Here is a 25,571-nt window from a genome sequence, read left to right as displayed (position 1 = left end):
TTGTCCCACGTGGGGCTCACAGTCTTAATCCCCATTTTAATAATAACAATAATAATAATAATAATGGTATTTGTTAAGTGCTTACTATGTTCAAAGCACTGTTCTAAGCGCTGGGGGGGATACAAGGTGATCAAGTTGTCCCACGAGGGGCTCATTGTCTTAATCCCCATTTTACAGGTGAGGTAACTGAGGCGCAGAGAAGTTAAGTGACTTGCCCAAAGTCACACAGCTGACAAGTGGCGTAGCCGGAATTTGAACCCATGACCTCTGACTCCAAAGCCCGGGCTCTTTAATAATAATAATAATAATAATAATAATAATGGCATTTATTAAGTGCTGACTATGTGCCAAGCACTGTTCTAAGCGCTGGGGAGATTACAAAGTGATCAGGGTGTCCCATGTGGGGCTCACAGCCTTAATCCCCATTTTACAGATGAGGTAACTGAGGCCCTGAGAAGTTAAATGACTTGCCCAAAGTCTCACAGCTGACAATTGGTGGAGCGGGTATTTGAACCCATGTCCTCTGACTCCAAAGCCCGGGCTCTTTCCACTGAGCCACACTGCTTCTCTACTTACTATGTGCAAAGCACTGTTCTAAGCGCTGGGGAGGTTACAAGGTGATGAGGTTGTCCCACAGGGGGCTCACAGTCTTAATCCCCATTTTACAGATGAGGTAACTGAGGCACAGAGAACAATAATAATAATGGCATTTGTTAAGCACTTACTATGTGCAAAGCACTGTTCTAAGCGCTGGGGAGGTTACGAGGTGATCAGGTTGTCCCACGGGGGGGCTCACAGTCTGAATTCCCATTTTCCAGATGAGGTAACTGAGGCACAGAGAAGTGAACTGACTTGCCCAAAGTCACACAGCTGACAATTGGCGGAGCTGGGATTTGAACCCATGACCTCTGACTCCCAAGCCCAGGCTCTTTCCACTGAATCATGCTGCTTCTCGCAGCTCCACAGGAGGGTTTGTGCTACCCGAGGTCAGTTTGCACTGCTTTCCTGCTTTGAGAGGTGGGAAATAATAATAGTAATAATAATGGGATTTATGAAGTGCTTACTATGTGCAAAGCACTGTTCTAAGCGCTGGGGAGGTTACAAGGTGATCAGGTTGTCCCACGAGGGGCTCACAGTCTTAATCCCCATTTTACAGAAGAGGTAACTGAGGCACAGGGAATAATCATAATAATAATAATAATGATGGCATTTGTTAAGTGCTTACTATGTGCAAAGCACTGTTCTAAGCGCTGGGGAGGATACAAGGTGATACAGTTGTCCCACATGGGGCTCACAGTCTTAATCCCCATTTTACAGGTGAGGTAACTGAGGCACAGAGAAGTTAAGTGACTTGTCCAAAGTCACACAGCTGACGGTTGGCGGAGCCGGGATTTGAACCCATGACCTCTGATTCCAGAGCCCGGGCTCTTTCTACTGAGCCACGATGCTTCTTGCAGCTCCTCAGGAAGGTTTGTGCTACCCGAGGTCAGTTTGCACTGCTTTCCTGCTTTGGAGAGGTGGGAAATAATAATAGTAATAATAATGGGATTTATGAAGTGCTTACTATGTGCAAAGCACTGTTCTAAGTGTTGGGAAGGTTCCGAGGTGATCAGGTTGTCCCACGGGGGGGCTCACAGTCTTAAGCCCCATTTTACAGATGAGGTAACTGAGGCACAGAGAATAATAATAATAATGATGGCATTTAAGCGCTTACTATGTGCATCTAAGCGCTGGGGGGAACACAAGGTGATCAGGTTTTCCCACATGGGGCTCACAGTCTTAATCCCCATTTTCCAGATGAGGGAACTGAGGGTCAGAGAAGTGAAGTGACTTGTCCAAGGTCACCCAGCAAACATGTGGTGGAGGCGGGATTCGAACCCATGGCTTCTGACTCCAAAGCCCGGACTCTTTCCACTGAGCCACGAGGATCCTAACTAGCTAAGGATCCTAGCTTAGCTCCTCCAAAAGTCTCTTCTCCCTCCTGCCCAAGGCCACCCCTTGCCCCGAAAGCCTGGTGATTTTTGTAATTTAAACCATGCATAGAGACTTCCAAGAGGTTTTGCCCCGGCTCCGCCAATCGACAGCTGTGTGACTTTGGGCAAGTCACTTAACTTCTCTGTGCCTCCGTTCCCTCATCTGTAAAATGGGGATTAAGATTGTGAGCCCCCCGTGGGACAACCTGATCACCTTGTATCCTCCCAGCAATTAGAACAGTGCTTTGCACATGGTAAGCGCTTAACAAACACCATTATTATTATTTTGTCAAGTGCTACTTTATGGGATTATCCTGAAGGATGTCACCTGATGGACATTTTGTAGAGCAAAATCCGCCAACCCGTCATGTGACGTTTGTCATACAAAGATATCAAGACGGGTTTACCCCTCCTCTCCGGGTTCCCAACCTCCAGCTTCTCCCCATTCATTCATTCATTCAATCGTATTTATTGAGCACTTACTGTGTGCAGAGCACTGTACTAAGCGCTTGGGAAGTGCAAGTCGGCAACACATAGAGACGGTCCCTACCCAACAAAGGGCTCACAGTCTAGAAGGGGGAGACAGACAACAAAACAAAACATGTGGACAGGTGTCGAGTCATCAGAATAAATAAAAATAAAGCTAAATGCACATCATTAACAAAATAAATAGAATAGCAAATATGTACAAGTAAAATAAATAGAGTAATAAATCTGTACAAACATATATACAGGCGCTGTGGGGAGGGGAAGGAGGTAGGGCCCAGGGGGACGGGGTTTTGGGCTTCCGATATGCAGCTGGCCAGATTATCTTCTTAAAATAGATAATTTTAATAGATAATAGATAATGGTCACACAGCTGACCATTGGTGGAGCCGGGATTTGAACCCATGACCTCTGACTCTAAAGCCTGGGCTCTTTCCACTGAACCACACTACTTCCCCTGTCACACTGCCCTCCTGGCTTTCACTCGTATTATTTTTTTAAAATGTCACCTGGAAAATGTCTCTTCTCTTTTCTTTTTAATGGCATTTGTTAAGCACATACTATGTGTCAGGCACTAATAATAATGATGGTATCTGTTAAGCGCTTACTATGTGCCAAGCACTGTTCTAAATGCTGGGGTAGATACAAGTTATCAGGATGTCCCACGTGGGGCTCGCAGTCTTTATCCCCATTTTACAGATGAGGTAACTGAGGCACAGAGAAGTTAAGTGACTTGCCCAGAGTCACACAGCTGATAAATGGCGGGGCTGGGATTAGAACTCATTCATTCATTCATTCATTCAATCGTATTTATTGATCGCTTACTGTGTGCAGAGCACTGTACTAAGCGCTTGGGAAGTACAAGTTGGCAACATATAGAGACGGTCCCTACCCAACAGTGGGCTCACAGTCGAGAAGGGGGAGACAGAGAACAAAACAAAACATATTAACAAAATAAAATACGTAGAATAAATATGTACAAAGAAAATAAATAAATAAATAGGGTAATAAATATGTACAAACATATATACTCCCAAGCCCAGGCTCTTTCTACTAGGCTTCTTCTCTAAATTTGGTGCCTCATCTTTGGGAAGAGGATTCACAGAAAACACCGGCATCAGAGATGTGAGTATGGAAACGAAGTCTTGGAAATATTTGGAAAGTGAAAGGAACAGTGGAGTGTCGCTCTGCGGTCTTTCAGGGACACACTGCTATTTTACCAACAAAAGCGAACATGATTTCTCCACGTCTAAAATCCATTTTGTTTGCTGCCAAAAATTCATTTGTAACCCACTTATTCGGATCTCTGTAGAAACAGTTCTGGAGGACAGTATGTCAGATCACCAGAGGGGAATAATGGGATAGAGAAAAGAGGGCAACGAAAGTGCTTCGTCAAGTGTGTGTGAAGTTGATGAAGTCTTAACAGATACCGACTGCACTTTACCAGCATAGAACCTCAATTACTAGTTGTTTCAAAATCCTTTCTCTCCAAAACCCTGCATTTTGGTGGTATTGCCCGTGGCCTTCATTTTCCAATTCTGGGAGAGAATTGGCTTTTCTCTGTTGTGCTTTTTCCAACCTTTGGTCCCCTTTCTTGTGGATAAGCTCTGACGCAATTCATAATCACCGTCGTAACATGCGTTTATCATTGGCAAAGGTTCTGCCCTGTAAATGAATTACTGTAATGGCTGTGTCATGAAATAGCAGCTCATTATCCTCCTCCTCCTCCACCTTCTCCACTAAGCAGGTCAATGACAGTGAAAAGTGTCCCTGACAAAGGAGTGTCCTAAAGGAATTCAAGGAAAAAATTGAGTTTTTCAGCTTTAGATAGGCTAGGCATTGAACTGATTCCCAATTTATATAGCATATTTAAATGGTTATAAAAAAACCTTGATTTTAGAAGGCCCCCATGCATGCTTGTTCTGCTCAACCCTAGGTTATGGTCTTTACGTAATAATAATGGAATTTATTAAGCGCTTACTATGTGCTGTTCTAAGCGCTGGGGAGGTTACAAGGTGATCAGGTTGTCCCATGGAGGGCTTCCAGTCTTAATCCCCATTTTACAGATGAGGTAACTGAGGCTCAGAGAAGTTAAGTGACTTGCCCCAAGTCACACAGCTGACCATTGGTGGAGCTGGAATTTGAACCCGTGACCTCTGACTCTAAAGCCTGGGCTCTTTCCACTGAGCCACACTATATCCCCTGTCACACTGCCCTCCCATCTCTCACTCACCTCTCCATCCCCACAAACACACACACACTCACACACAATCTAACATCCCCCTGTAAACCTGATCAGTTGTTCAGACTTCTCCCGTCCACCTAGAATGCCAGTCTCCTTCAGCGTCTTCCAATCTTGACCATTCCCCGCTCCAAAAGTCTCCATTTTACAGAAGAGGAAACTGAGGCACAGAGAAGTTTAAGTTATTTCCCAAAGGTTACACAGACAAGTGGCAGAGCAGCATTAGAACCCAGGTTCTTCCAACTCCAAGCCCCATGGTCTATCTATTAGGCTTCACCCTGCTTCAAGTTGTTTATTATTTATATTTTCTTACTCTCATTTATATCAGCGTGGAATACTGGTACCAGTACTCGAGAAGCAGTGTGGCTCAGTGGAAAGAGCTTGGGAGTCAGAGATCATGGGTTCTAATCCCGACTCTGCCACTTATCAGCTGTGTGACTTTGGACAAGTCACTTTACTTCTCTGTGCTTTAGTTGCCTCATCTGGAAAATGGGAATCAAGACTGTGAGGCCCATGTGGGACAACCTGATTACCTTGTATCTCCCCCAGCACTTAGAACAGTGCTTGGCACATAGTAAGTGCTTAACAAGTAGCAAAATTATTATTGTAATTACTAGTACCAACTCTGCCACCCGCCTACTGTGTAAGCTAAGGCAAGTCACGATTTTTCTATGCCTCAATTTTCTCATCTATAAAATGGGGATGAAATATTTGTTGTTCCTCCTCCTTAGACTTTGTGCCCATTGTAGGAAAGGAACAATGTCCTATCTGATCATCTTGTATCAGTCCCAGTGTTTAATAAAGTGCTTGGCACATAATGAGGGCTTAACAAAGATTATTATTATTATTATAATAGTTAATACATATTTCTCAATTCTTATGACTATCTCCTCATTAGACTGTAAGCTTCTCAAGGTCAGGGATTGTGTCTATTTCTGTTGTATTCTCCCAAGCACTTATTTTAATGGTCTGTCCAGAATAAGTACTCATAGCTACTACTAATCAATCAATTCATGTCTCTATTTCTCCTTATACTACTACTAATAATAGTGATAGAATTTATTAAGTGCTTACTATGTGCAAAGTACTGTTCTATGCACTGGGGAGGTTACAAGGTGATCAGGTTGTCCCACGGGGCTCACAGTCTTAATCCTCATTTTACAGTGAGGTAACTGAGGCCCAGAGAAGTTAAGTGTCTTGCCCAAAGTCACATAGCTGACAAGTGGTGGAGCCGGGATTTGAACCCATGACCTCTGACTCCAAAGCCTGGGCTCTTTCCACTGAGCCACGCTGCTTCTTATAGGATTGCTTACTCAATCAAAGGATTGAGAAGAGAGAGTGTGTTTTTAAATTGTTGTATGTTTCCAAGACAAGTGTCTGCACGCAAGGGCAATTGTGAGCCCCATGTGGGATGATCTGATTACCTTGTATCTCCCCCAGCGCTTAGAACAGTGCTTGGCACATAGTAAGTGCTTAACAAATACCAAAATTATTATTATTAGTACTAGGCAACTAGCTTCCACACTTAGTCCCTCTACCACACGGGACTCACAGTTTAAGTGAGAGGTAGAACAAGCATTTCATCCCCATTTTACAAATGAGGAAACTGAGGTACAGATCATTGAAGTGACTTGCCCAAGGTGACACCGCAGGTGACTAGTAGAGCTGGTATTAGAAACCAGACCCTTTGACTCTTAGCCCCATGCTGTTTCCATTAGACCACCCTGCTTTCCATTGATGGAGTGCTTACTATATGAGAGCAGTTTTCTAGGTACTGGGGGGCGCTTATGAAGAAATTAAAAGAATTGTCAATGGTTTATCATTAGAAATATTAATCAATCGATACTATATGCAGAAGACGGAACACTTGGAAGAGTACAATAATGTCATCTGTGCCCTTGAAGTTGTGATAATTAGGCAGGGGATGCTGACACTAAAATGTTACAGATAAGAGGAGGAGGGAAAAGGGGATAATAATAATAATAATAATGGTATTTGTTAAACACTTATTATGTGCCAAGCACTGTTCTAAGTGCTGGATACATACATGAGTTAGTGCTTAAATAATAGGGTTGGTAAGATATGTATGTAAGTGCTACAGGAAGTCATGAGTACCCAGTTCTGAAGTAGTAGTTGAGAGCACATAACACAGGGAGCTCAGAAATTGATTGGGAAAGAACTCCTTGACACAATGTGACTTCAGAAGGCCTTTGTGGATGGGTAGAGCTGTGATCTGTCAGATTTGAAATGGGAGAAAGTTCCAGGCAAGCAGAAAGGCGTGGGAACGAGTTTGGGAGCAGAAGAAATGAGAATGAGGCACAGTGATTAGGTGAGTTTGGAAGGAAGGAAGAGTGCAAATTGGGGACAAAGAAGAGAGGGGATAGAAAGAGGGAGAGATCTGATCAACTGCTTTGAAGCCAGTGGACAGGAGTTAATACAGAGAAAAATGGTTAACTGTTGGAGGTGTCCGAGGTGTGTGCAGAACAGTGTTTAAAAAATGATTTGGGCAGCAGAGTGAAGTGTGGACTAGAACAGGGAGATACTGGAGGCAGAGAGATTACTGAGGAAGCTGCTTCTGTAGTTGAATCTTGATGAAACTAATGCCTGGGCCAGGATGGTGGTTGTTTGGGTGGAGAGGAAAGTGAAGGGTCTCGGATATATTGTGGAGGAAAAACCAAGAGAGACACAGCCCCTGTCCCAAATGTACTTCACAGTCTAAGGAGGGAAAATGGGAACTGAATCCCCATTTTACAGTTGATAAAACTGAGGCTGAGAGAAGCTTAGTGACTTGCCCAAGATCACACAGCTGGCAGGTGGAGGAGCCAGGATTAGAACCCAGGTCCAGGCCTTTCCAAATAGGCCATAATGCTCCCATGCTTGATAAACGGGATAGTAGATATGATTTAAATTTTTACAGGGCCTCACAAACTGAGCGCAGTGGGCATAGGGATCCTGAGATCCCTATTGTATTAAAAACTTCTTGAGGGGAGATTACAGAAACCTTGGTTTATGTGGCTAATGTACATTCCTCTACTGCTTAAGTCATTGTTCTGTTCCCCCTGTAGAGTGGAGGCTCCTTATTGGGCTCGTGGCTACATCTACGAACTCTGCTGTATTGCACTTTCCTAAGGGCTTTGTACAATTCTCTGCACACAGTAAGCACTCACTGATGGACTGTTTGCTACGTGCTGCTAATGAAGGATGATGACGATGATGATGATGATGATGACAGCCATCATGTCAGAATCTCTGCCTCAAATCTTAGGCATAAGTATAGCTTTCAAGGGTGTGATGAATCAAACAATAAGGGGAAGCTGTACTCCTCAGAAATGAATATATTACGAGTGTCTTGTCTAGTTCAGGATTCTGAGGATTTGAAATGGAATCAGAGAATCTATATGTAACTGTGGGGGGAAACTGAAGCTTTCTTTTCACATGAAATCAGATGTGCGACTGTCAGGAAGATGGATTTGGATGAAGGGGAAAGCATACAATGGAAATGAATGAGAGAACCAGTCAGAGTCTTATCTTAGCCATATAGTGTGCATTTTCAAACACCTTGGAATATTGGGTGATTTGTGTTTGAGGGTGACATGATTTTAGTTGCTTTATTTTTAGTGATTTGTAGAATCACTACGGTTTCAATATACATAATAAAGTGTTCTTGGGGAAGATAAATGCCGCCCAGAGGTATCTGGGTGCCCTGAAACTGCCTTCTCTTTCCTCTTTAGTTGTGATATCATTTCCCTTGTGTACCCCTGCAAGTCACAGAGTTATTTGAAGTGATTTTTCTCAGTCTGTGCATCTCTGAGAGAGGAGGACAGAGAGCAAACGAAAAATTCTAAGCAGGGTGGAATTAGACTTTTGTATACAGGGGGTGGATAATCCTTGTTGCAGATGGTCTGTACTCTTCTTGAGTATGTGTTGGGGATTGGGAGAGAGAGGAGAGGGCCAGCCATGAGCTTGAGCTTTGTAGTTTCCAGTCTTAGCAGACGATATTGCATCAAGGAGCTGAGAGAGCTTGCTTGGTGAGCTGGGCTAGTGATGTCCACACCAGCTCAGTGCCCCATTGCTGGCCTTGAAGGTTGTAGCTTTTTTGGTTCTGCCCCATTAGGTCTTTGGCTATCAGGTGGCCTGAAAGATTTCTAGCCTCAGCAGCTTGGCTCTTGCGGAGAAAGCCCTCTGAAAATGCTGAAAACCTTTCCACTTGCTCTCCTACAGCAGATTTAGTCCATATCTGCAATTTTTAATTTATGATGATGTCTTGTCTCCTCTTTAAGCTCACTGTGGGCAGGGAATGTGTCTGTTATATTGTTGCATTGTAATAATATTATAATTATTATATTATATTATTTTATTTATTTATTTAAATATTATTTTATATTATCCCCCTTCTAGACTGTGAGCCCACTGTTGGGTAGGGACCGTCTCTATATTTTGCCATCTTGTACTTCCCAAGCGCTTAGTACAGTGCTCTGCACACAGTAAGCGCTCAATAAATACGATTGAATGAACGATTGAATGAATGAATAATAATAGTAATTCTGGTATTTGTTAAGCACTTAATGTGTACCAGGCTCTGTACTAAGTGCTGGGGTGGTTACAAGCAAGTTAGGTTGGATACAATCTGTGTCCCACATGGGGCTCGCAGTCTCAATCCCCAATTTACGTCTGTGGTACTCTCCCAAGCACTTAGTACAGTGCTCTGCACACACTAATCACTCAGTAAGTACAATTGACCGACTCATATGATTGACTGACTAACTTTAGTAGGGCGTTTTAGCCTCAAACTGCCAATCTAAGCTGCAAGAAGTATTCTTGAAATTTCCTGACTTCGGGGATTTCTGGTACACCGGAGGCTAAGAACAGTGCTTTGCATGTAGTAAGCGCTCAATAAATGCCATCATTATCATTATTATTATTAATATGGAAAATAAAGTGTCAACTCTCTGGGGGGTGTCCGTTCCTAGGATACACTGGACAAGTGATGCTGTCTGATTTTCAACCCTCTCAAATGCCTAGGCCCTGAACTATCATCCACTGGAAGTATACCCCATCTCATCCTGCTAATGATGTGGAAAGTGATGCGAAGACCTGCTGGCAGAGCTTGGAGTACCACTTCTGTTGTCCATTTGCAAAGGTTATGCGTTTTTATTTCCTTCTGTCTTAGGCAATCACCTTCTGCAAATTATCTTTCTAAAGGAAAGATAACTACCTGCCAAATTGAATTTCCATACCTTCTTTAGTAGTGCATTAGGATTTACCTTAATGCCTCTAAACATTCTAAGGTCCCCCATAGTATTCAATAATGGCAATCAATGGCATCAAGTGGATGCTCAATAAATGCCACTATTATTAATATGATTATATGGCAGCAATTTATAAAATCACCAAACCTTCCCTCATATCCTTCCAATAGTTTCAGGCTATAGAGCTCACTGAACATTTATTTTATAGAGATCAGCCCAGAAACACTGAGGAACATCTTTGAAGAACTTTCTACAGAAATTTTATATATCTATAAATATCTATATATATAGATATATATATGAAATACATGCATGTATATACACACATATAAGTATTATATGTCTATATATAGTATAAAGTATAGTATATATATGTCTGAAGAACTTTCTACAGATATTATATATATATGAAATACATACATATGTATACACACACATATATATAAGTATTATATATATATATACATATATATAATTTCTGTAGAAAGTTCCTAAATATTTCAATTATATATATTATATGTATAATATATATATTGAAATCCACTCAAAACTGAATTTTAAGGTAAAATCGCTTTGGCCAAAGAGAAAATTATTTGATTTATCCTAAAGCCTTGTAATTGGATTGGAGTATGCTGTTTTGACTTTTACGCTAGTCCCAACATGAGATCAGGTTGCCTTTTAATCACTCTGTTGGAGAAGGGAAGAGAATGTTATTCTCATGCATTTTTCTCTTTCCTAGGAACTCATTCAGAATTAACAATAGTTTCTCAAGTGAAAAGAGAACACAATAGAAAGAACTTGAACATTATTTACTTTGGCCTTGTCTCTCTATGACAGGAAATTAAGAAAACGATGGATTACAAATTACTGTACAAAATTTTATTATCAGAAGCAAAATTCAAATTTGCTTTGCTTAAAATACAGAAGTTGAAGACTCTCATATAGAAAAAAAACACATTTTCAGTCCTAGGTTAGGATGGAGTAAAAATTTCATGTGGAAAACATACTGATTAAATATTTACTGAATAGTTTCTAAAGACATATCATAGAAAACATTTTACTGGCAAACCAACACAAAATCATTTATTTGGTAAAGGCTTTAGTTGCATGGTGGTGTCTTGTATTTATTAATCTTTAAGTAATGCTGTATTCTTTTTCCTAAAATCCTCAAATTCTAGGACAAGTATATTTTGTTTGGCATATGTATCATTCTGTTCATTTTAAGAGTGAGTTTAGTTAAATCATTAATTATTTAATATATGAATGAAGATAACCCTCTGGACTCAAGAACAACAGCAAACACATTTTACAATCAATGAAAAGATGGTCAAGGTAACACTGCCACAGAACAATATAGTTCAGGTAAAGTTATTCCCCACCACCACTTAATTATTTGAATAACTGTATAATTCTAAAGTCTGCTTTGAAGATGTATACCTGGTCTAGATTTCAACAGATGCCCACCATGATGTATCACTGATATACTGATCTACTTTTCCCAAACTTCTCCTGCTGTATAAACACTAATGGGATGCAGAAAGACAACATGTAGTGTCACTATTAAGCTACTTCTAAGTGGATGGTTTACGCTACCTCTTTTGAATTAGAATCACCTATCTCTATTTGAGAAACATAATGGAAACCCATTTGCCCATTTTTAAATTTTTAAGTAAGTCTGAATGACATCAATCGGAAAATGAGGCATGTGAACGTGAGGAAAAACAAATTCATTCATTCCGTATTGCATTTTCTGCAGTAATATTAAAAGAGGAGTCCTCCACTTCTGTGGACACAGTGGGAAAATGTAGGATATCGTCTCTCCCTCACATTGATGGATACAATCTCACCTTCAGAGTTGTCCTCTTCAAACTGAACGACAATGCCAATACCCTTTGTCCACACAGTACTTTAAGAAAGGTGATAATAATAATAAGCAAAATGTTAGCCTAGGCAAAAATCCAATCATATAGTGAGTCTAATACCCAAGACGTTTGTTTTCAGCCTTTCCACTTTCTCAATTATTGAAATCTTTTCATTTATAGGAGTATCATGCTAGCTGATGATGAAGCAATATCTCTGCACAGCTCCTATACACACTAGTTTGAAATGTTTTCTGAGGTAATTTCAATTTCTTGGAAAGGAAACTAAAGCACAGGTCCAAGCTCTTATTCAGCAACGTATTTCTTTCAGGCTGAATATTTAGATGACTCTTTTGGGTCCCATATCTCCAGTTACTAAGTACACTGCTTTTATTCTCTCAGTAGAGGACTGAACATAAGATATTAACAATTCTATATTTCCATTTCTTGTTTGAGTCCCCTCTGAATCAAATATGAAACAAAAATTTTGCCCTTTGGGGATAATGAGCCCCCCTCATGATGATGCAAATAAAGGGCTCTTAAATTATTTCCCTCTACCCCCGACCCACCTAAATATATTTTATCTTGGATTACTTTTGAGCCAAAATCATATACTGCGGGGAAGCAGTGTAGCTCAGTGGAAAGAGCATTGGCTTTGGAGTCAGAGGTCAGGAGTTCAAATCCCAGCTCCGCCACTTGTCAGCTGTGTGACTTTGGGCAAGTCACTTAACTTCTCTGTGCCTGTTACCTCATCTGTAAAATGGGGATTAAGACTGTGAGCCCCCCGTGAGACAACCTGATCACCTTGTAAACCTCCTCAGCGCTTAGAACAGTGCTTTGAACATAGTAAGCGCTTAATAAATGCCATCATCATCATCATACTGCAGAAAATAAATATGGTTGAAACAATGCTCAGAACTGGACAAAATCAAGAAACGGAGAAGCGTAACCATAATCAGATTCAGTATAAGAGCTTGAAAATGGACAAATAGGTGCTCTTAAAAAAGAGACCTATATGCATTATTAAGTGAAGTTCGCAGTATAAACTGACCAGAATTGTAGTTCACTGGATTAATTAACAAAGAGTTAGGAGGGTACCAAAATGTATATTCTGCAAGCAACGGTCTTTGGAAAGCAATTTCTATTTTCACGGTGTGGTAAACATTATCCTTTGCATTTTGATATAATACCTGATCCTACTTCAGGCATTTATATAGTGGATTGTGATGACAAAGCAACTTGTAAAGATAAATCTCAAACAAGGGCCACATTTTATCATAAGTTCTGGCTCCTGAAGTCCTTATATAAGGTAAATTGTGTTCAATCTTCATTTCTCTCAAGCTAATATACTTATTGTAGCCAGTTCTCATCTCTCCCATGGCTGACACAGTAAGCACTCAATAAATACGATTGAATGAATGTCACTAGAGGCAGGGTGAGGACGATTAAAACTTGTACATATTTACTATTCTACTTATCTTGCTAATGATGTGCATCTAGCTTTACTTCTATTTATTGTGATGACTTGACACCTGTCCACATGTTTCGTTTTGTTGTCTGTCTCCCCCTTCTAGACTGTGAGCCCGCTGTTGGGTAGGAACTGTCTCTATATGTTGCCAACTTGTACTTTCCAACTTGTACAGTGCCCTGCACACAGTAAGCGCTCAATAAACATGATTAAATGAATGAATGAGCTCTTGATCACACCTTGCGTCCTGTCTGGAACTTCTCTCAGGGTACTGAGAGTTCGCAGCGCTCCCCATCTCCCCAACTTGTACTTCTCAATTGCTTAGTACAGTGTTCTGCACACAGTAAGCGCTCAATAAATATGATTGACTGAATGAATCTTCAAAGTCACTCTGAGACCACATCTCCTTCAGGAGGCTTCCCCCTAGCAATCTCTAATCTGCCTACTTTCTACCTCATAACTGCAAATTCAGCCATGAGTCCTAGGTATTTAATTCACCACAATCCCTTCAGCACTAACTGGCATATCATATCATGTACTGCGTCCCTTATCTGTAATATTTGAGTCCATATCCTCTGTTAGACTGAATATACATGATGAGGGGAGGGATTGTGTTCTCCAATTCTAGTACTTTAGAACAGTGCTCTGCACACAGCAAGCACTCAGTAAATACAATTGAATGAGTGAATGAGTGAGAGGAAAGGAGATAATGGAGGGGATCTTCCTTTTAATAACCTAGTGGGAACTATCTCCCCCATTCCCCACTCACCAACAGGAGGTGAAGAGAAATTAGGGTCACAGCACTCCAATCCTTCCACAACTTCCCCTTCCTTCATCCCCCCTCCCAGCCCCACATCACTTATGTACATATCTGTAATTTATTTATTTATATTAATGTCCATCTCCCCGTCTCTAGACTGTAAGATCATTGTGGTCAGGGAATGTGTCAGTTTATTGTTGTATTGTACTCTCCCAAGTGCTTAGTACAGTGCTCCATGCACAACTTTCCAAGCACTTTAGTGCAGTCCTCTCAATAAATACGATTGAATGAATGAATGAACAATAAGTGCTCAGTAAATACAGTTGAATGAACAAATGAATGAACAGTGCTCTACTCCCCGTAAGCCTTCAGTAAATACTATTGATTGATTGAATTACACATATTAAAGGCAGGACTTTTTAATACATAGGAAGGGGATTTTTCTGATTTTACAAATCTGTCAATTACACTAAGTGATCCAAATAGGCCGTATTGAATTATTGTGCACATATTTGAATGTTAAAAGCAGTATATTGCAGCATATCAATCAATGGTATCTCTTGAGGACCTTCTTAGTGCAAATAGGCTGTTCTAAGAACTTGATAGAGCATTACTGAAAAAAATTCCCTTGATAGAGCATTACTGAAAAAAAATTCCCCTCTCTCAAGCACTTTATATTTTAATGGCATATGCCTACGTAGATTAGAATGGGCAACAAAGATTTTAACAAATAGGGAGCCAAAATCCCAACCAATATCGAGAAAATGCTAAGAAATAGCTGCAACAGTTTACTTCCATCAGTTCAGTCCTGATCCCACATACACTAAATCTCATGAAACCAATTCCAAAAAGCTGAAAATATTATTCCAAATACTTGTAAAAAGCCATATGCCATGTAAGTATCATGAAGTGCTATAAAACACAACACTGAAATTGTATTTCAGTAACAACACTTGACATGACCTCAGTCTACGAGTCTACCTTGAAACATGCTATGGAAAATTTCATTAAACAAACTATTTGGACCAGTTAAGATGGCATACTGATGCTTAAGCAAATTGTATTTTTGAAATTTAGTAAACCCAATCTGTGTGTGTGTTAGAGAGAGAGAGACAGAGAGAGAGAGAGAGAGAGAGAGAGAGAGAGAGAGAGAGAGAGAGAGTATGGGTGACCATTGTATATATATATGTATATATATGTATATATATGTATATATATATGTATAAATATATATATATAGAGAGAGAGAGAGAAGCAGCATGGCTCAATGGAAAGAGCATGGGCTTTGGAGTCAGAGGTCATGGGTTCAAATCCCAGCTCTGCCAACTGTCAGCTGTGTGACTTTGGGCAAGTCACTTGACTTCTCTGTGCCTCAGTTACCTCATCTATAAAATGGGGATTAAGACTGTGAGCCACACATGGGACAACCTGATCACCTTCTGTCCTCCCCAGCGCTTAGAACAGTGCTTTGCATATAGTAAGCGCTTAACACATGCCATCATTATTATTTATATATTTAATTTTAATACCATTGCTACAGAATGGCGTACTCTTCCTTGAAGTATATTATCATCATTACAGTCACAAATACTTGCAGAAACAGTATCTGGAGAACTTTCTGTGAGACTAAAGCATTTCATGAATTAGTATCATCGGAAAATCTAACACTGCATTCTCAGTAACTCTGACCTGCTGCATTTGTAAACTGCTTCAAATGTTTTATAGGGTTGAAGTAGTTTAAGCTACTTTATACCATATTGCCGAATACACCACAACATTTGTGAATTTTCTATAAAATTGTTGCTGTTTACACCGCCACAGTACTAAATTCACAATCTTGAGATAGCAGAGAAAAAAAATCAGGATAATAAAGTTCAAGTGCCTTTATGGACTTGAGGCTTAGAAATTAGGAAAGTTTAAAAGTAATTAAAAATGCCAATTACATATTATCCAACACATTTCAGTTCTCTTTTCATGATTTCAAAATATGTCGGTGCATAATAGATTATGATGACAAGGAGAAATCATTTAGTTTACACATAAACAGTGAACAAAACTAACAATCCATATTTTCATGAAAACACTATTTGTCAAACAGGACATAAGGAAATAGAGTGAAAAAAAAATGAAAAACGCTTAAATGTATTATTTTACAAGAATTTTCCAGAAGGGAGTCCTTTGTTCATTTTTAATTGAACATACCGTATTGATTTTAAATCGCCAAGAAGGTGAACCCTGGTGGATTGTGATGCTAAGTGAATGAAATTGGGTATTTTGACAGAATTATGACCTTAACTAGAGAAATGCTACTGTCATAACTCTAAGGCAGAACGATGATCAGAAGACGTTAAAATAGGCATTATTCGTCCAAACAAGTACACACCGCAGACTTGATACTTTGTGGTTAAACAATTTCTCAAAGACGCTAGGCTACTTAATGGGCAACTAAAATACCAAAAGAGAAACTAATATGCGCTATTTCACTCCAATTAAAAAGAAAAATTATTCATTACGATTCCATTACTACTAATGAATGCATTCTGTATCATTCATTTCACAAAATTTTTAAAAGAAGTTTTGACTATTTCCATTGCATTCTTCTTTTGGTAGTAAATTATGATCACATCCTAATTTATTACCAAAATTAATACAAAATAATTACACCAACATATTCAATAGATTGAAATTAATGGCCTATTCTCCCTAAGGAATGTATTTGATAAGTCACTAATCAAATCATTTGCAAATGCTCAGATTGGGGGTAAATAGAGTGGTTGGAATAGAAAGCTTACATCTCACATCTTCTTTTGGACACGACTTCAAATTGATATGCTGATTTTTAAGACAGTTGGCACATTATGTCAAAAAGGCTTCCTTATACTGTACTGGGGTTCTCCAAGATAAGCATTTAAAACCAGTGTGTATTTCATAAATGAACAGCGTTGAAAAATTCAGCTGGGGGTGGTGAGAGACGTTAAAAATTGAACTTTGAACGAATGCTTTATAACACGCTCGGGGGACTGTCTCCACTTTTTTAGGAACTTCAAATCTCATTCATTAATCTTTGTGTTTTGAATAGTAATTAGTCAGATACTGACATTTGTTTAATGGCCGGCAACGAGATCTGGAAAGATGGAAAACATTACAAAGGGAACAATCTACAAACAATAAATGTAACTGGAATTTGCTAGAGAACGTATTAGCTTGGTGTTTGCCACCAAGAAGCTGAAAAATGCCCAGATTTGTACACCGACATCTAGGTGGAGTTTGGGCAACCAACATTTTGCTTGGATAGTATTATTTGAAGTAGAGATATCCTCTCCATCCCCACTTCCCTATCACACTTCGCTACCAACCTCTCCTTCACATACTCTTCCACTGCCAAAAGGATGGCCGCAAATTTGGGCTGGATGGCCAATTTTAGGCCAATGAAAAACTTCACTTATTAACAAAGAAGACACCTTCACTCTTAAAAGATGGCACAATCGGTGTAGAAGATCATTAAACATTAACAGATTCACTGAGATATTTTGCCTAATGGAGAATTAACACACACACACACACACATAAACACACACTCACATGTACTGCACACAACATACCTTGGCTACTTAGAGTGAAACACAAGGAAATAAATTAAATCAGAACATTCAGACTCTCAGCATTGACCAATAGAAATATGTATATATGTTTTACAAAATGTAAGCATTGATTAAAATAATGCCTGATGTTTGGGTTGGACAGAGATTATGTTTGTGGACAAACTCTCTAAAGCACTCCTATTAACATGCATTCCATTATTTCATTATAGGGAATGTCTTACTTGACAATCTGATTTGTTTCTACTTCATGACTTTGAACCAAAATAAGACCTCTCATTCCATAAGAATCAACCACATGAGGTTGGAGGAGTCATTTTTCAGCCTCATCACCTGGGATACTTTCAAAATTTAATGTAAAATTTGTGAATAGTGATGACAGTTCCACTGATCAGAAGAAGTTCACTCTTTCGCACGTGTACATACTGTGCAATATATACTGTGTTTGGGGTGTTTTCCCACAAACGTATATGTATCCAGAACTTATATATATTTTATGTATACATCATTTGAACCCAAAGAACAAGAGTTGGCATCTCAATAATAATTGATAGACAATCCAAGTGCTGATTTATTATCCATTAGATTATACTGCCCCAGTGTTTGGAGTCTGATAGATTTCCCTTTCCATTTCCTCTTGCTTTACAACACTGATTGTCACAGATCTTCTTTGTGCTTTTTCATAATGCCCATCCTTGATAGAACAGAAATCTGCATACAAAACGTGAACATCGTTAAGTGAGCATGCTGCAATACGAGCAGGACCGTACGACCATGCATAAAATACTCTTTCCCCAGACGGAAACACAGACATGCGCCACTAAATATATTTGGTCCTTTACAGTGAGGCCGGAAAGCTGAATCAAACACCCCTGCCTCCACTTTCAAGAGTTTCTTTCCAGGTTACAGAGGGCAAGGTGGAAAAAAAAAAAACCCAATCCACCCAAGAAAAACCCGCTCCCACAAAACACCCTGAAAATCCGATCTCATCTTTGTCATTCTGATACCGGACTCTCCCAGCACTCTCGGTGATGCCTCTTCTTTCGCAACACTTTGTGCTGAACTGTTTGTAAGAACTCAGTGTGTCAGGGCTGTTCCTAGCCACTGGAAAAGCTCCTCTTTGTAAAACATCTTCCATCGTACGTTAGCTTCTACTGTTTCCACAGCCCGTGAAAAAGAAGCAGCAGCTCCTCCTTCGTAGCTCTTCATAAAGGTCTTTAGCTGGAAATGCAATTGTATAGGATTAAACCTGGATAAATTGGAATGGATTGGACCCTAAACAGGCCACACCTGGTGAATAGTGTCAGATCCTCCACCAGTACATTTAGGATACGGCGCATTTTTTCCAATGAAATGCTAGTTGAAAATAGGCTAGACCCACTATGTGGAATAGTTTCGTACCTGGAGTAAAATAACAGGAACCAGAAATGCTGCATTTCATTAAAATAGCATTCAATTCAGCTTTTAAATAAAAGTTTCAACTGGAAAGCCACCCAGAGACTATTTCCTAAATAAATATTCGAAGAGTTATAGCTAATTGTTAATAGTTTGAATGACGCATTCATGTTATATTATTGCCAGGACTAAGGATAATGAAAAGGACATGGGCAAGCACGCTCAGATATCATGGGACGCCACTGTAGCAGGGAATGCCCAAGCAGAAAATTCAAATGAGGAACAATCTCTGCATTGTGAACAGTTCAGAAAAGATTCTCTCCACTTCCTCGTTAAAGAAGTTGTGTGAAGGAACTGACATTGTCTTTTATGTCAAGGCTCAAGCTGGGAATTTAGATAAGTGGGCCAAGTGTGTTGGTTGTCTAATGATGTTGAGATCCTTGGAGGCTAACGTGGATCTGAGGTGGAGGAAGTCGGATTTGCTTTGCCCGGAGCCCTCAACAGTCACTTTAAAATATTTGGGAGAGGAGAAAAGTCAGAATTCACTGCGTGGCAAGTTCAAAGGGTAAACATTTCCTGAAGGATGATGGGATGAATGTAATAATTTGCTTACATCCTTTCTTGGACCCTGAACGATTGTTTTCTGGGGGTCCAGGCTGGGCTTAGGAGTTCCAGTCTTCACAAAGCTCTGGACTAATCTTACCTGCACAATCTCATGGGGTAGTGGTTAGAGCATGGGCCAGGGAGCTAGAAAATCATGAGTTCTAAACCTGACTTCATCACGTGTCTGCTGAGTGACCGTGGGCATGTCTCTTCTCTGTGCCTCAGTTACCTCATCTATAAAATGGGGATTGAGACTGCGAGCCCCATCTGGGACAGGGACTGTGTCCAACCGATTTGCTTGTAGCTACCTCAGCGCTTAGTACAGTGCGTGGCATATATTAAGCACTTAACACCATAATTATTGTTATATATTATCATTATTATCTTTTCCTGCTAAACACTGGCCATTATCCTATCTACCATGAGACGAGGAGCAGCATGGCCTAGTGGAAAGAGCACAGGCCTGGGAGTCAGAGGACTGGTGTTCTAATCCTGCCTCAACCACTCAAATGCTGTGCACCCTTGGGCAAGTCACTTAACTTGTCTGTGTATCAGTTTCCTTATCTGTAAAATGGGAATTAAATCCTACTCCCCGGTACTTAGACTACCGAGTCCTATGTAAGATGGGGACTGTGTCCAACTTCAATCAATCAATCAATCAATCGTATTTATTGAGCGCTTACTATGTGCAGAGCACTGTACTAAGTGCTTGGGAAGTACAAATTGGCATCACATAGAGACAGTCCCTACCCAACAGTGGGCTCACAGTCTAAAAGGGGGAGACAGAGAACAGAACCAAACATACCAACAAAATAAAATAAGTAGGATAGAAATGTACAAGTAAAATAAATAAATAGAGTAATAAATATGTACAACCATATATACATATATACAGGTGCTGTGGGGAAGGGAAGGAGGTAAGACGGGGGGATGGAGAGGGGGACGAGGGGGACAGGAAAGAAGGGGCTCAGTCTGGGAAGGCCTCCTGGAGGAGGTGAGCTCTCAGCAGGGCCTTGAAGGGAGGAAGAGAGCTAGCTTGGCGGATGGGCAGAGGGAGGGCATTCCAGGCCCGGGGGATGACGTGGGCCGGGGGTCGATGGCGGGACAGGCGAGAGCGAGGTACAGTGAGGAGACTAGTGGTGGAGGAGCGGAGGGTGCGGGCTGGGCAGTAGAAGGAGAGAAGGGAGGTGAGGTAGGAGGGGGCGAGGTGATGGACAGCCTTGAAGCCCAGGGTGAGGAGTTTCTGCCTGATGCGCAGATTGATCGGTAGCCATTGGAGGTTTTTGAGGAGGGGAGTAATATGTCCAGAGCGTTTCTGGACAAAGATAATCCGGGCAGCAGCATGAAGTATGGATTGAAGTGGAGAGAGACACGAGGATGGGAGATCAGAGAGAAGGCTAGTGCAGTAGTCCAGACGGGATAGGATGAGAGCTTGAATTAGCAGGGTAGCGGTTTGGATGGAGAGGAAAGGGCGGATCTTGGCAATGTTGCGGAGGCAAATAACTTGATTATTTTTCACCGACCCCAGTGCTTAGTACAGTGTTTGGCACATAGTAAGTAGTTACCAAATATCATAATTACTTAGACTGTGAGACCCCTACGGGACGGGAACCGTGTCCAACCCGATTAACTCGTATCTGCCCCAGTACTCAGAACAGTACTAGACACATAAGTGCTTAACAAATACTGTAATTATTATAGCTATTATGCCAAATCATCAGTATGAGCAAACGAATCATGCCATCAGTCTAGACAACTGTCTATATTCAGAATAACGAGCTGTGACTTTATCCTGCACGGGAACAATAGTGTTGGTTCTTTGGGCTACACAGTTCATCATTATGATCCATTTCACTTCATTCAAGAAAGAACAGTGATCATTACCCAAGATGCAAGCCAGGACAAGATCCCCCTTTTTCCCAGACTGAGCCCCCTTTTTTCCTCTCCTCCTTCCCCTCCCCACAGCACCCGTATATGTGTTTGTACAGATTTATTACTCTATTTATTTTACTTGTACATATTTATTGTTCTATTCATTTTGTTAATGATGTGCATTTAGCTTTAATTCTATATGTTCTGATGACTTGACAACTGTCCACATGTTTTGTTTCGTTGTCTGTCTCCCCCTTCTAGACTGTGAGCCCGCTGTTGGGTAGGGACCGTCTCTAGATGTTGCCAACTTGTACTTCCCAAGCGCTTAGTATAGTGCTCTGCACACAGTAAGCACTCAATAAATACGATTGAATGAATGAATGAATGAATGATCACAATAGTGATGGTGTTTGTTAAGTAAAATAACTTACTGTGTGTCAAGCACTGTTCTATGCACTAGGGTAGATACAAACTAAGAGAAGCAGCATGGCTCAATGGAAAGAGCCTGGGCTTTGGAGTCAGAGGTCATGGGTTCAAATTCCAGCTCTGCCAATTATCAGCTGTGTGACTTTGGGCAAGTCGCTTAACTTCTCGGTGCCTCAGTTACCTCATCTGTAAAATGGGGATTAAAATTGTGAACCCCCATGGGACAACCTGATCACCTTGTAACCTCCCCAGAGCTTAGAACAGTGCTTTGCACATAGTAAGTGCTTAATAAATGCTATTATCATTATTATTATTATTATTATTTGGCCAAAGTCCATGTCCCACATGGGTCTCACAGTCTTAATCTCCATTTTATAGATGCAATAACTGAGGCTCAAGATGTGAAGTGACTTGTCCAAGGTCACCCAGCGGACAAGTGCCAGAGCCGGAATTGGAACCCAGGTCCTGCTGACTCCCAAGTCCGTACTCTATCCATTCATTCATTCATTCAATCGTATTTATTGAGAGCTTACTGTGTGCAGAGCACTGTACTAAGCACTTGGGAAGTACAAGTTGGCAACATATAGAGACAGTCCCTACCCAACAGCGGGCTCACAGTCTAGAAGACTATCCACTAGGCCATGTTGCAGGAATAGGGACAGGGTGGCCTAGTGGAAACAACATATGACTGGAAGTCAGGAGACTTGGATTTCAATCCTGGCTCCATCACTTGCCTGCTGCATGATAATAATGATGATGGTATTTGTTAAGCGCTTATTATGTGCAAAGCACTGTTCTAGGCGCTGGGGAGGTTCCAAAGTGATCAGGTTGTCCCACGGGGGACTCACAGTTTTAATCCCAATTTTACGGATGAGGTAACAGGCCCAGAGAAGTTAAGTGACTTGCCCAAAGTCACACAGCTGACAGTTGGCAGAGCCGGGATTTGAACCCATGACCTCTGACTCCAAAGCCCGGGCTCTTTCCACTGAGCCACACCTTGGGCAAGTCATTGAACTTCTCTGAACTTCAGTTTCCTCATCTGTTAGTGTTCTCACTCTGCCTGTTCTCACTCCACTTTAGACTTGTGACCTCCATGGAGGAGAGGGACTGTTCCTGATCTGACTATGCTGTATCTACCCCAGCATTTGGCACAGTGTTTGGCACAAAGTAAGTGTTAAACACATAGTAAGCATTTAACAGACACCAAAATCATTATTTGGATTGAGTTTTCCTACAGTGCTGAGAACTAAATTTATTTTGTGATTTTGGAGATCCGGTTCTACAGTGTACATTCATTTTAAAAGATGTTGAGGAGTCAGAGCTATTCTGTTCTGTGACCACAGATAGCATCTGTTCTTTTTATTAGGCATCTCAAAATTTGAGATACAATAACTAATTTGTGCCGTTTTAAGTGAACCAGACTTGGCTGAGAAACTGTGTATGGCTCAGAACTAGCTAATACCTATACTGCAAAAATAACTTGAGAGCATTTCCTTCTGGCAGCATAACATACCTTTCCCTTCTTAACCAGTGGAGTCTGACCAATGCTCTCCCTGAGTCAAAATGGGGCAGTCAAAATATGGACAAAGTATGCAACAGATTCTCCCTCGGAAACACATGAGTGCGGTCTCAGAGTTGGCAATGTCGCTGACCCAAAGTATCAATCCATATGTAAACCCAATTATATTATTTCTTGGGTATCAAAAAATATAGACTACCCAATTGCCTAGAGAACATGAACACCTTAAATAAAGCTTTCTGGGTCATCAATGTTTCTGAAGCATTGGACCAAAGAGAGGTTAGGCACAAGCAGAATGGCCCCTTATTCTGAGAAAAGTCCATCGTGGAACAAGGGAAAAGAAGTGGAATCCAGGCCTTGTGAGAAGCCTTTATCATGGGCAGGCTAAGGAAAGCAGGAGGGAAGCATGATGTAGAACTGAAAAGTTACAAAAGAAAAAGCTACTGACAAATATCTGAAGAGGGAGAATTAGACAGGCTTATATTTGGAGTTGAAAACAGAGACAGAAACTCCAGGTGGTCAGGCTGATCAGTAATTGGGAACGAGAACTGCCGCTGCGGGGAGTGTGGGAGAATTAAGAGAAACCTCTGTAAAACCAACAAAAGAGAAACCAGAAAACACCAAAGAAAAGTGTTTGTGAACTGACACAAACCAGTCATCACAGGAAAAGTGAAAAACAAAACAAGAAACAAAACAAGAAACCACATAAGAAAAATAGAAAAAGCGGAGCTTAGAAGAGCCAGAGATAAAAAGGAAGAAAGCATTTTCTAATATGCTCAGAGAGGAAATTGGGATATTGGGATATTTCTACTAGAATCTCACTCAAATGATATCTCTTTCCCAAAGGACAGCTCTGTGTGTGTGAGAGAGATGGAAGACGGTGGAAGATGATGTTTAATATATTTAACTCCTAAATAGAAAAAACAAACTTGGTTTAATTACTTTTGTACAGTAGGTATCCAATCAAACTGCCCAAAGAAATAAATGATATAATCCTTAGGTGTTGAGATGTGGGTTTTAACTGCCGGAAATTTAAACCTGCTCCCCTGAGATGGTGCATGTTGGCCAGAAAAATCAGAGCCATTTTCCTTTCTCTTTGAGAAATGTCTCAGCCTTTAACTTTTAACTTTAACTTGGATGGTTATTGAAGTGGCTGGGCAGGATGGCAATAATATACAATGGTCTGGGAAACTTGAGACTCTGCTGAATATTCCATGCCTATGTTTATTACAACACGATTCGGCCTTTTACGGACAATATAGGAAGCCTGTACTTTTGTAAAAAATCAAACTTCAGACCCAAACACAACAGTACAACCAACAGAAAAAGACCAGGACATCCTAAATGATTTGTCTGTGGTTTAAACGACCACAAAATCCCTACCTTGCACCCAAAGAATAGCTTGCTCATTTAGAAAAGGCCTCGCCCATTCTGAGAGGTGGGAGAAATGTATATTTTGGGTAAATGGATGTTACGCCGTATTGATTCCCCAACTCTCCTAGGCCTTGCATGAAGAACCAGCAGTCAATGGATGGAAAGAGAGGATGGAGTCGAGAATAGTGCTAAGGTTTGCAGGATTGAAAGATGGGGAACATGGTGATGTTGTTCACTGATGGGAAAGTTAGTTGGAAAATGGGATCTGGGAGGGAAGATGAAGAGTTCAGTTTGCTGTATATTGAGTTTGAAGTGCTGGCAAGACAGCCATTTGAACAATGCATTGCACATAGTAAGCGCTTAAAAAATGCCATCATTATTATTATGTAGAGATATAATAATAATAATAATGGCATTTATTAAGCACTTACTATGTGCAAAGCACTGTTCTGAGCACTGGGGAGGTTACAAGTTGGTCAGGTTGTCCTACGGGGGGCTCACAGTCTTAATCCCCATTTTCCAGATGAGGGAACGGAGGCCCAGAGAAGTTAAGTGACTTGCCCAAAGTCACACAGCTGACAACTGGTGGAGCCTGGATTTAAACCCCTGACCTCTGACTCAAAAGCCCGGGATCTTTCCACTGAGTCACGCTTCAGCTTCCAGGGCGTAGTTGACTCCCTGGAAGCAGATGAACTTCAGAAAGGAATGACCATAATCTGAGAGGAGAATCGTACCAAGAACTAAGT

At 40.8% G+C, this 25,571-nt stretch overlaps 1 protein-coding gene across 1 annotated transcript in view; it reads right to left on the bottom strand.

Moving 5' to 3' along the window:
• Positions 1 to 15,522: 15,522 nt before the first annotated feature.
• The window catches only part of TRHDE (thyrotropin releasing hormone degrading enzyme), a 455,067-nt gene continuing 445,018 nt past the window's right edge, over positions 15,523 to 25,571 (bottom strand). The window contains exon 20 of the mRNA XM_038756056.1: positions 15,523 to 18,857. Within this exon, the coding sequence (XP_038611984.1) occupies positions 18,714 to 18,857 (144 nt within the window). The 3' untranslated portion in view covers positions 15,523 to 18,713. The remainder of the gene's footprint in view (positions 18,858 to 25,571) is intronic.

The sequence above is a fragment of the Tachyglossus aculeatus genome, chromosome 14 (genome assembly GCF_015852505.1).
Source record: "Tachyglossus aculeatus isolate mTacAcu1 chromosome 14, mTacAcu1.pri, whole genome shotgun sequence".
In the NCBI taxonomy this organism is placed as follows: domain Eukaryota; kingdom Metazoa; phylum Chordata; class Mammalia; order Monotremata; family Tachyglossidae; genus Tachyglossus; species Tachyglossus aculeatus.
Note: the sequence above shows the minus strand (reverse complement) of the source record. Positions and strands in the feature narration are given on the sequence as shown.